Source organism: Myotis davidii, unplaced genomic scaffold (genome assembly GCF_000327345.1).
Source record: "Myotis davidii unplaced genomic scaffold, ASM32734v1 scaffold1011, whole genome shotgun sequence".
Classification (NCBI taxonomy): domain Eukaryota; kingdom Metazoa; phylum Chordata; class Mammalia; order Chiroptera; family Vespertilionidae; genus Myotis; species Myotis davidii.
The window spans coordinates 600,192-613,092 of record NW_006282880.1 but is presented as its reverse complement, the minus strand read 5'-3'; the positions used below and the strand labels follow the sequence as shown (position 1 = coordinate 613,092).

The 12,901-nt window shown below is 46.1% G+C and overlaps 1 protein-coding gene across 1 annotated transcript in view; it reads left to right on the top strand.

The window, feature by feature from the left end:
• AFF3 (AF4/FMR2 family member 3) overlaps positions 1-12,901 on the top strand; it is a 443,373-nt gene that overhangs the window by 170,380 nt on the left and 260,092 nt on the right. Inside the window, 1 exon segment of the mRNA XM_015561811.1 lies at positions 3,862-3,909. Coding sequence (XP_015417297.1) covers positions 3,862-3,909 — 48 coding nt within the window.

Below are 12,901 nucleotides of genomic sequence, written 5' to 3'. Positions count from 1 at the left end.
AGGAAGCAACAGCTACAAACCCTCAAAAACTCCAGAGTAATTAAAATTTGCATTGTGCAGCCCTCTTTCTCAGTGGGTACCTTTCCAAGGAAAGCAGTAACTTCACTGTGAAAAAAACAAACTCAGATTCGGAGATGTAAATTACATGCATGCTTGAATCTTGTTTATAAACACTGGAAGTTTTTAAATGCAATTATAATCAGAGTACACAACTGCAACTGAAACCAGATTTGAGAAAGATCTCAAGTAGGTGAAAGGCCCTCTGGCCTCCCCTCACCTCTACGCCCTGCCAACACAGCCCTCCCCACCAACCCCCTTTTGTGTATTTGGGAGAGAAGAGGCCGAATTCTGTCCTCCAGTTTCAGAGCACACAAGTCCTGTCTCTCATTTGTTAATGTCAGAGAAGGGATAGTAGTTTTAACCGTTTCTCTCCACTTCTCCTGTCACTTCCTGCTTTGGCCTATGCATGTGATGTCAGAAGTTAGTGAGGAAGAAACAGAGTGACCAAGTGTTGGAGAATTTGCAGCATGGAAAGGGAGGAAATTTACCCCAACACTGTACAGGTCCTTTTAGTTTCATACTTTAAACATGACAGTGACCTCAAGTTGAGGCAGTTCTAAGGGTTGAACTGGCGTTGAAGAAATGTGTGTGGATTCTACCTTGCCTGCCCCTTGCTATCAGAATGATTTTAAACAAAGTCCTCCACTTCTCTGGGCCACAGTTTCTCCATCTGCTAAAGTCACTGAGTGGCCTAAAATGAGTTCTAGGTTTCCTTTTAATTGAAACTTTCTTTAATACCATGCCTCATGCATTCACTCCATTCCAGACAGGGTCCTAGAGATTCAAACCCAATGTACTACCCGTCTTAGGTTCCCCCGTTGTAACACGAGGTGTCCCAGGAGTCAGAAATGCTTCAGAGAAGGCCCAAGAGTTTCCCCTGCTGAGGACTTTCCACACTGGAATGTAAGACCAGGATGGCCTGAGACTGTTCTTTGAAGTCCTTGGGTCTGGTCTCACTTCCTCAACTTCGCAAGGGGCCCTTTTAGTACAGAAGACTGGATGTCATTCTAGACTATCAGAGCTCACGGTTGGAGCTCACTGAGATGACGCAATGTATTAATCCTACATACCCTATCTCTGGGGCATCTATACTGCATTTCCCTCCCTTTTCAGAGTAGGGTCATGGAAACTTATAAGACTATAGGGAGAGCTACGTATAAGAGCAATCTGTCATGTATATAAATCTACTTTCAGAAGAAGCTTAGCTTGAAGTGATCAAACCCAGAGTTTAATTTGATGAGTCTTTTCAGTGTATTGTGTGTCTGGGTGAGTCCGCCAGGAGAACATGAAATCAAGTTTTCCTTGATTAATTGTTTTAGGGTGGAGAATAGTACAGTGAGAATTTAGCATTTGCTCTACCCGTATGTTACATGGTAGGAAAGGGTTGAGATTTGGAAGTAGAGTAAGAGAAGTGGTTATGGGTTTGAAGAAACAGTTTTTAATTGAGACCTTCATTCCCACCACTAAATTCCAAATGTCGTTTCAAAGGGCCATCAAGCCTTGCCTGAGTGAGAATTTACCAGCAGCATTTGTGATGGTTTCCTCAGGCTGCCTTGGAAAGGAAGCAGGTTTGGGGCAGGTTCCAAAAAGAGCTCTCTGAGCCAATGTGATCAGAGTGTCAGAATAGTAACATTTCCAGATAAGTCCTGGAATAAGTCTTGGGGGTGGAGTGGGGACTCATAGATGTATGTCACCAAACTGTAACCTTTAGAAGAACAGAAGAAAGGGTGAGTGTAGGAGAGGGTAATGAAGTATTATTGCTAATTCTGTCATGATATTTAACATAGTTTTTCTTGATTTATAAGGATAGACATGTAGTGTTCATGCACCATTAGCAACAATGGCTGTGCCTTACACATTTTGTTATTGATCTTTTAATAAGGAGACTAAAATGGAATAATCTATACAAAGATAATGTTTCTGTTTTAACTAAAACTTATCAAATGTCTATAAGGAAATAAATTTTACCTAAAGTTCTCAAACTATTGGGTTAAGTATAAAAACTAAAACTATAAAACTCTTCAAAGAAAATGGGTAAACCTGAATAACCTTGGATTTAGCCATATTTTCTTAAATATGACACCCAAAATAAAACAATAAAGAAAAAACCAGATAAATTGGACTTCATCAAAGTTAAAAATTTTGTACATGGATGAACACTATCAAGAAAGTACAGCCACAGAATGGAAGAAAATATATACAAATCATATAGCTGATAAAGGGTCTAATATCCAGAATATATCAAGAACTCTTAAAACAAGTAAAAGACAATCCAATTAAAAAATTTGAAAGGGACATTTTTCCAGAGAAGATGCAAATGGCCAACATGTACATGAAGAGATGGTCAACATCATTAATCATTAGGAAAAGCAGATCGAAACCTCAGCGTGATACCATTTCATACCCACGAGGTTAGCTACTACCAAGAACAAAACTGGAAAATAGCAAGTGTTGATGAGGACATGGAGAAATCAGAACCTGTGGTGGGAATGTGAAATGGGACAGCCCCTGGGGAAGGCGGTTTGACAGTTCCTCAAAAAGCTAAGCATAGGACTGCCGTATGGCCCACCAAGTCAACTGCTAGTTACACACCCAAGCAAAAACTGTACACAAAAGTTCAAAGAAGTGCTATCACAATAGCCAAAGTGGAAACAGCAATGTCCATGAGCTGGTGAATGGATGAACAAAATGTGGTCTATCCATACAGTGGGGTACGATTCAGCCACAAAAAGGAGTGAAGTACTGATACATGGCACAACATGGATGCGCCTTGAAAGCATAATCCTAAGAAACAATGGCTCGTCCACATATTTTAGGATTGCATTTATGTGAAATGCCCAGAATTTATAAGTTCATAGTGACAGGAAGTAAAGTAGTGGTTCCCTGAGGCTGGGGAGAGGAAGGAATGGGGAGTTCCTGGTCACTGGGCATATGGGTCTCCATTCAGGGTGAGGAGAGCTTAGGATGTCATGCTGAGTTGTGGTCAGTATCATTGAATGAAAAGGCAAGAGAACTCTCTCCCTGAAACCACAGTACCACTTATACCTGCTGTGTCTGCTGCTGCTCTCATGTCCCCACACAGCCACCTGCTGCATTCCAGGCCGTGTCACCAGTAGTCACCACACAGCATCTCTGGAGCTTAAAATGCTCCGCAGTCAGCTGTGACTGGAAGCTGCCATTCCCAGAGCCCTTAACATCTCCATGACACAGGGCAGTGCGGGTCCTGGAGCAAGTGGCTCTGGAACATGACACCCAGAATGCCGTGCGAATGTTGAGAAGATGTGTCTCCTTTGGTCTTTTGGGTTTCGGCCCATCAAACTAGTAACTCTAGGCTTGGAGGACAGAGGAACTGCCACACTTTTACTTAAGCTGCAGCAGCCTTGTATTTGGCAGGGCCACTGTCTGTATGTGGAGGTGAACTGGATCCGCTTTGCAGTAGATGCCATGTTTCTACATTTGGATGAGCCCAAGGCAAAGAGCTCAGCCCTGCAGGCTGTGTGCTGTTACTCCGAGGAGCCTGCCCTTCGGTGTCCTTGTGGCTGAGGGCCCAGCCTGACCTCCCGCGTGTGCCCTGTTCCCGGCGGAGCTGTCCCGCGCAGTGCACAGTCGGGGAGGGAGAGCAGCCATAGCTGTGATGGGAGCTGTCCCGCTAAGGAAAGGAGCTTATGGGAAGGTCCCAGTTTAGGCATTTCCCTGAGTCCAAACTATTAAATGTAGGAGCTAACGTGTCATCTTTTCTTTGTAACCATAAATCTAGTCTATCAGGCTTATTAATTTGTGTGTTTTTTCCTTTGGTTCCAGGAGAGTCGATCTGGAGAAACCAACAGCTGTGTGGAAGAAATAATCCGGGTAAGGATCTTCCTTTACAAATCTTACCAGCTGGCCGGACAGTTTCCAGATAGAAAGCAGTCATGTGGCTGCGTCGTCAGAGGGAGCTGGTCGTTTCGTGTCTGGCACTTTACCTTTTCTGCGGGGAATCACTCAAGTTGCCTAAATGCCTCTTGATGAAACCGCACTTCTTTCCGAGATCTGGGAGCTGCTCCTCAGTTGGGTGCCTTTGCCGGGGCTGAGCGGGCACTGTACTCACAGGACTAGCTGGGAGACAGGAGAACAGAGTTGAGGTGGAATATGTGGCTGTGCTCGCATTTGGAGGCCCCGTTTGTTAGGAGGCATTCAGAAGCAGCTGTAATGGTCTGTACGTTAAGTCAGGCGGGGTTGCCTTGTTGTTTTCCCCCGAAATTTAACTGGAATCAGAAGCACTCTGACGAAGAGGCGTCTCGGAGTCTGGAAATGCGCTTCGGTATTGCTTTGCATGTTACTACTTTGCGTGCTACTTTTGTAAACCTGTCCTTTCGTCATGGTCATATGGAGTGGATGCCCTCCAGGAACCATTTCCTACCCAGAGGCACTTGGGCTGGGCTGTTGTCCCATATTAGTGTTTTCCTGCGTGTCCAAACTTATAGTCAGTGTCCTCTTCATCCATTTTTCTCTTCACTCATATTTTTAGGGGTGTAACCTAATAATTTACAGTTCTCAGCAAGCTGACACTGCATTCGGCAGAACACCAAGATAACGTAGAACAGATGGTGTGGAAGTTCTTTCTTTATAAAGGAAGAAAAAAAAACTTCATTTTAATATGTTTCTAAATTGTGGACACCCTACACACTTTTTCTTGAATTTCTAGTGAATTACAGTAACATGATTATTTGGTTAAAACTTTACATTAACCATCAGATTGTTTTCTGGGACAGGATATTTTTTTTCTTCCTGGAAAGCATTATGTCACAAGCAAATCTTGGAACTCAAGTTGACCAAAATAATGAATTAAAGTTCGATTTATTGAATTAATACTGACTTGTTTTTCTGGTAGAGATTTATACAGAAAACATTTTCAAAGTGGGTAACTTCTTTTCTGGCATTTAAGGATATGTTAAAAAAATACAGATTTTATTTTATATCTATGTTTTCTCTGTCCTGGAGTTTTGCTTCAGATTAAAGAACAGATAGTGTAAAATGCTGATATACTTTTCCTGTTTTTCTCTTTCAACATACTTTTCTCTTTGAGTCCAAATATTCAATGTTTAGGCCATCTTCCTTTGATTGGTTATGGTGTTAACATCTGTGGAATAACAATACCAGAACACACCGGGCCCTCTTGGGTGCTGCTCTTTAAAACACTACCCCCCTACCCTTTCCTATCTTCTCTGAGGATATAGAAGAAATCTGTCATGTGACCCTTCTTCATACTCCAAGCAGAGCTTGAAGTTTGAGTAGGAGCTTGAGTAATTCACAGACCAAAAGGATATAGTGTAGCTCTGGCCGGCTTGGCTCAGTGGATAGAGCGTCAGCCTGCAGACTGAAGGGTCCCAAGTTCAATTCCAGCCCAGGGCACATGCCTGGGTTGCGGGCTCCATCCCCAGTAGGGGGTGTGCAGGAGGCAGCTGATCAATGATTCTTTCTCATCATTGATGCTTCTGTCTTTCTCACCTTCCCCCTTCCTCTCTGAAATCAATAAAGAAATATATTTTTAAAAAAGGATATAGTGTAAATAATGTAAAGTGTACCTAGAATAAACTGAATGCTGCAGCCAAGAGTTTAAAGCATAATTTTTTTTCCTTAAGAGAGCTGAGAAGAGCCTTAGTCCCCTTTACCCCACTGCTGCGTTCCCAGGACACTGACCCCTAGTGCATCTACCACTGCCACAGCCCACCTCGAATCGGGTGTGGGTAAAAGGGAAGGCCTGGACCAAGGAGATCATGGATTATTATGCATATGCAAGGTTTAGGGGAGTGGAGGCGGTGCCTTCATTAGCAGACAGCGAGCTCTCTGTAAGCTCCCCTCTTCCTAGAGCCCATGTGGAGTGGCCGGGATGAGAGGAGCTGCAGAGCTGGAGGAAACAGTGCTGCACAGGGCGACTTTGCCTCTCTCCTTGCCTGTCAGCCTGAGGTATTGGTATTTGGTATTTAGGTAGTAGTTGGTATTTAGGCAGCTCCTCGAAGACCCTGTCAGTGTTCTCATTTTGCCTGGACTGTTTTCTGGCTGTCCCCTGCCCCACGCACACCATTCACTCTCCAGGATCACCTTCCCCTCTTACCGTAAGCATGTTCTCTCCTGCAAACAAGCACAGGCTCTCTCAGCTGCAGCCTCCTGTATGTGTATCTGTATTTGATGTGCATCAGTATTGCCCCTGCACTGTGGTCCCCGTGTCTGGAATTTAGAATTCACGATTTTGTTGTGTGGATAAATTAATGAGTGAGTGAGTGAGTGAGTGAGTGAAAGAACCCTCCAAAAGAGAAGGGTGAGTATCATTTTGGCAGCTCACACACATTCTTTTGGCCGTAAATCATGGAAACGCTGCCCTGGCCCTTTCAATGCTGGGTTCCCATGGCTGGTCTTTGTGGAGCCCAGTTGTCCTGGTGAGTTCTCTCTCCTTGTGGTCCAGGGTCACCGAAGTTACTTGTTACGGCCATCATGTTTAAGTGAAGGTTCCCTTTTGTTGTGGAGTAAGAGCAGGGGCATCAACAAATGCCTTAAAATGATGGAAACTGGGATATTCATTTAACATGTGTGAGTATGCCCTTTTCACGTGGGAGGTACTGGGGGAACGATGGGGGGCCAAACAGACATGCCCCCTCTTCAGCTCTACAGAAAATATAGCTAAGTTTTCATTTTACAAATAAATGTAGAATGTCAATTGTGATAAACACTTACAGTTTTATGACAGCCTCCTTATCATAGGGCACATTTACAAATAAATGTAGAATGTCAATTGTGATAAGCACGGTTTTATGACAGCCTCCTTATCATAGGGCACGTGACCTAGTTTTGGGTCAAGAACAGCTTCCCCGAGGAAGCACCCTTTGAACTGATAGTTGGAGGATGAATAGGAAATCAGCCTCCGGGATGCAATGGTGAGGGTTCCAAGCAGGGGACATGCAAGAGCGTGGCTTGCAGAGACGCAGAAAGGCCAGGGAAGGCCAGAGTGGCTGGAGTGCAAGCGAATAAAGGTCAGTCAGAGAAGCCAGATGTGCTGTGCATCAGTATCGCTCCTGCACTGTGGCCCCGGTGTCTGGAATTTAGGATTCCTTCTCGGCCATGTTCAAGTTCCCATAAGCACAGGGAGCCAGTGAAGGATTCAGACGGGAGCAGTGTGGTCACATTGGCAATGTAAATGCACCACCAGCTGCTTCGGAGAATGGATTGAGGGCAAAAGGGAAGAAGAAAAGGAGTGGAGGGTGTTGCCAATGTCCAGGGGGGAGATGCTTTGTGGGGCACTCACAGACAAGGGAGCAGTGAGGGAGATGCTGGCTTTGAGGCAGAGAGGAAATCATAAATTATTTTTAGCTATGTTGAGTTTAAAGTACCTTTTGAGACATTTCAGTAACATGGAGGATGTAAATGAACATACATGGGTCTGGAGCTCAGAACAGAGGTCTGAGCTGTAGACCAACATTTTTGGGTTAATTAGCATGTTGGCAATAAAACCACAGACATGGGTGAATTTGCCTGGGGAGACACTAGAGGCTGAAGAACAATGAGAGTCTAAATTCCAACATTGAAAGGCCAGGAGAAGGAAGATCCAGTGGCCAGGGGAGGCGAGAGGGAGTGGTTGGGGACACCGAGGGAAAACTGTAACAGTGCAAAGTCCTGCAGCCCATGGAAAGAGCGTGTCAAGCTCATTGGTGCTCAGACTTTCCAAGGGGACAAGGGAGACAAGGATCGAAAACCGCCCGATGGATTGGGCCAACGACAGAAAAGTCACTGGTGACTCACCTGGACCGCCGGCTCTGTGGGGAGGCCGGGTGAATCCAGTCTGGACAAGATGGAGCCAGTGAGTTCTCCGAACAGTGAAAAGTCATAGAAAGGCCACTGTTGGTGAGGAAAGGCCGTAGTTTCCATTCGGATCCCTTTTCATTTGCAGTAAATGTGACATTCTGTGACAACTACCAGATGATGGGGAGCTAGCATTTATGATGAGTGAGACACTAACTTCCTTGCATGTGCTAACTCATGGAAGCATCACAGCTGCCCACAGGGAGGCACTGTTAACATCCCCACTTCACAGATGAAGAAACTGAGGCAAGAAGTTAAATACACCTTGCCCAAGGTCACAGAGTGAGTAAGTGGGAGAGTTGGGATTTTAACAAGCATCATCTGGCTTCAGTACCCTCTCTCTGTCTTAACAATTATGGTGTTTTATTAAATTAAGAAGCAACACCCCCCCACACACACACACACACACACAACTTGCTAGTTCATTAATGAAACCACTTGTGTGTTTTACTGTGAATGGGAGGTTTTCCATTTTTACATGTTTATGAATCAGAAGTGCCAGATCACGCGTTTGTGCACTTGAACTCATAGAGGTTTTGTGGACAGTTACAAACTTCATTTTTTTTAATCCTCACCCAAGGGTATGTTTTGCTTTGTTTGTTTGTTTAGGAGAGAGAGGAAGGGGGAGAAGGAAAGAGAGAAACATCCATGTGAGAAACATCGATCTGTTGCCTCTCGTACACACCCCAACTGAGAACCAAACCAGCAACCTTGTTGGTGTGTGAGACAACGCTCCAACCAGCGGAACCACCCAGCCGGGGCTCCGACTTCATTTTTAAACTTCTTTCTCTCTCCCCTGTCTTATTTTTGCTGAGGTGACTGTTTTCAAGTCATTTAAATATTACATTATGTTCTAAAGGGTAATTATTTTTTTATTTTTACTCAGAGAATTTTAACCCAGGACTTAATAAATCTGTGTACTATTGAAAAATTCACTTAACTAAGGGAGACCTTATAACTGACTTCTATGAAGATGGGCAATAGGGGCTGGAAGCCCTGTGGCTGACATCTGTTTATAACAGACAGCTTCCTAAGTTACACAATATTTCACCATAAAGGCTCCGGTGCTGTAGTACTTAGGTGCTTTTCGTAGCATTACCCATTAGCGTAGAATGGCGTTAACATTTGTTCAGCAAGTAAAATCCACTTACAACTTAATGGGGCTGTGCGGGGCTGGAACCTGGGATGCACACATTTCATGCGGACAGGTTTAGCTGGCGCTGGCTGAGGGGCAGCGTGCATCACAGAGCGAGCCTCTCCGCGGGAGACCCGAGTTGAGATTCTGGCTTGGGCTTAAGGGATGAACTCAGAGTCGATTTCAGTGCAGCATCTGAGCAGATGACCTTCTTGGCTTTCATCTGAAGACACTCATTCAGTGCCCGAGTCCTGTGAGACATTCATAGTGAGTACCTGCCTGGAGTTGCAGTTCCGTTTATCGGAAGCAGGTAACTGGTGGTGGTGTAAATTCTGGAGACCCAGAGCAGTGTTCGGACGCAGTAATTGAACAGACTGCCGACAAGTAAAGGGAACTCCTTCTCCCTGGTTTTCTGGAAACTAAGGCACCTCCTGGGAGACGGTGAGTGAGGAGAGAGCTGAGAGTGGTGTCACACGAAATGCACCTCACTGAGCCCCCCCCCCCACCCCGTATTCAGACGCTGGGTGGTGGGCTGAGAGGAGCCTTGGCTTGAATGTCCACATGCTCCTTAACCCAATGAACATGTTAGCCACCTGAGAGAAGCCAGAGAAGGAAGAGGCGGCTTGTTTTGAGTGACTGCTTGGGTCATTTGCAGAGCTGGACCCAGGTCAGACTCCCCTGCTTCAGCCCAGACCAGCTCTTCCTTATAACTTACTTCATTTGTTTCAAACAGTAAAGACTTTACCAGGGACTAAAAGAAGCCCACAAATGGCAAAATCAATGCCATTTTATAACTGTAACTTTAAGGGAGCCCCATTGGCATATCCCATTACTCATTGTAGTAAAATCAAATCAAAGTCAACGGGAAGTAGGTTAGAGAAATTCACTAGAAAAACCTACTCTACTTGCCCAAGAGAAATTAGCTTCACTTCTGGGTTTTATTTTGAATTTTTCTTTTAAAACATTTTTTTGTCATTTTTAGAGAGAGAGCAAGGAAGAGAGAGAGAGAAGCATTGATGCGTTGTTCCACTTACCAAGGCATTCATTGGTTGATTCCTGTATGTGCCCTGACCAGGGATTGAACCTACAACCTGGGCGTATCCCTCTACCAACTGAGCTAACCAGCCAGGGCCTCTTTTTGCATTTTCAATAGATGTTATTATATTTGTCCTGTGGGCTGAAACCAAAAACTCTACTTAAATGGCTCCACCCTTGCCAAGGGCGCCCAGTGTCTGTGAGGGTGTCCCACGGCCTGTTCCTATTGGCTACACTCTGCAGATGGTCAGTTTCTGTGGAGCTGGGGCAGGAGACCACTCTACAGGGTCTGTTCTGAGCCCAGACATTTTGGGGGGGATGGCCAATAGGACACTGGAAGTGCTGAAGTCCTCATTATGAAGGACTGCCTCTTGCCTTTCTACATTCCCCTGTCTCCTTCTAATCTGCACCATGAGAAGTCACAGAGGCATTTACAGGACCTTGGGGATAGAGACCAAGGGAATGTTAGCAGCCAAAGTAGCTGGAAGTCTGTGGAAGATATTTTCTGCCCTAAAGGGCGTGTTCTGATACCTTAGTCAGTGTCTTTGCATGGGTGTCTGTCAGTATGTTACTGGAAGAAAGGAAGAGTCACACAAATCGTGTAACCAGGACCAGCTGCCACCGGCTACGATGGAAGCCAGTGGAGCTGACGCCTCCCACTGACCCAGGCTGGCAGTCAGGAGAGGGCTGAGGGGGCATGTTGCACAGAGTGCATGACGGGCCGGGTTTCTGGTAACGTTCTTTTTTAAATTTTATCTTTACTGTTGAAAGTATTACATATGTCCCCTCCCCCCACATTGACTTCTTCTAACCTGCCCCCCACCCCCAGGCCTTCACCGCCCTATAGTCTGTGTCCATGGGTTATTATTCAATGTCTTGGACACTTAATCTGGGTTTCTCTTAAGTGCTGTTCTGAAAATGACTTGTGCATTATTATATGTGGGGTCTTTTAATAAATGAATATTTGGGGGTACTAATTAAGAAACATAAAATATTAAAATAATAGCTGAAGTGATATTAATACTAGAATATGAACGCAAATATAGTTCCACGTGTTGCAGAAGTATTTTGGAGTGTGTGTTTGTGTGAGAACGTTTTTAGCATGCAGGGCCCTGTGACCTGCTTCTCCTCACCCTGCACCTTTTGGTTCTCTCGCTGACCTGGAAAAGGTCAGGCAGCTGGTCCTCGCACACAGGTCCGAGGATACAGGTCACCGAGGCCTCAGTGCCATCACTGCCCCATCAGCTTCCCTAAGGTCACTGCGTCCTCCTCCCAGTTTCCGCCTGTGGGTGGCACAGCCACGCGCAAGGCATTGCCCCCTAAGCCCGGGTCCTCTGTGGACAGCTCCTCTGGTCTCTGTTAGCAGGGCACCGTCGTGCTTGGGCCCTTGTTCTGTCCCCGAGTCTCGCCGCCTGAGTTCCTCCAGGATTTCTGGGATGGAGCCGTGAAACCTCCTCTACCAGCCAGCGCTGGGGGCTGGATTATGGACCCCTGAGGTCAGCCAGGCAGAGTGCCCCCTCATTTATGCTGAGCCCACTTCCAGGGCAGGATCGTGGTGGCTGGACTAGCCCGTCTCCCTCAAGTGTGGCTTCTGCTCTCGGGAGCTCCCTGTTGACTTGGCTCACCTGGCACCACTGCCTGCAGGTGTCTTACCTCGGTCACCCCACCTCCAGCCACCGTTTACCTTCCAAGCCCCACTAAGACGTCCCTTCCTCCAGGGATCCTTCCTGGCTCCCCGAGTCTGACTTTAATGCTCCGATTCCCTATTTCCTGGGAACCCCCTACTCTTATTCTTATTGAGTCACCAAGGCCTTTCTTACCCCATTAGGCCCGTCTCCAGGGGCTGGCACAATGACTGGCGCATAGTAGATGTCTAATAAATACCAACTAAGTGGGTGAAAACCAATAACTTTGACCTTTTGCTCAGTGTCTGTCCCTGCTCCCCACCTTTCTTCCTCCCAGTCCTGCAACAAAAGGGTTGAGGTATTCATTTAAAACACCAGATCTCCACGGGCTGCCCTGCGAGGCTGCGTGTTACCTGGGGTGTGAGAACACAGCAGCAGCACAGATGCGCAGTCTGTGCCCTGCTCACCGCGGCGGGGAGCGAGGGAGCCTGGCCCTCTGCCTGTGGTTCCCGCAGCAACGCCAGCGCCTCCGCACCCACCACTTGTACTCCCATGATCTTCCATGAGCCTGAGTTTTCCATTTGGAGAGATAATGAGTGAGATGTACAAGTTGAAGAACCAGGATAATAACTTCGCAGGGATAATTTGGCTAATTACTTCGTTGCTGCTCCTAGAATCAAGGGCTGAAAGTCAAAGCTATTTCCAAGCTATTGCCACTGTTAATATGTTCTGTGTAAAGCAATTCTTGGAACAAGAACACATTAAAACACATCCATCCAAAGTGATCAACTCAAGACATTCATTTTAAAATTGTGTTTATTGTCATTAAACCACACACAGTCTTTTCTGTTATTTTTTTGGAATTGAGGGTTGTGAAATTATACCAATTTTCTGCAGATGACTATTGTACACTCACAGGAAAGCTTAAAACAATTTCTAAGATATAAAATGATGGGTAACCGGGTGTTGCCATTCTTGGACCTCCCGGATCAACTACTTTCTGAGCGTGAGGTGTTTCCCTCGTGCCTCGCTCCACTCCTGGCCGGCGTGGGCCTCGCTGCCCTGGCACAGTGCTGCCTGGCACTGGGGCCGCTGCGGAGCCTGCCGCCCAGCACCGCTTCCCCACGCCTCCAGGGTCCGATCGAAATCAGAAGCGGTGCATCTGCTGTCTCCAGACACTAACCTCGAAAGAATTGTCCTATGGTAACACTAG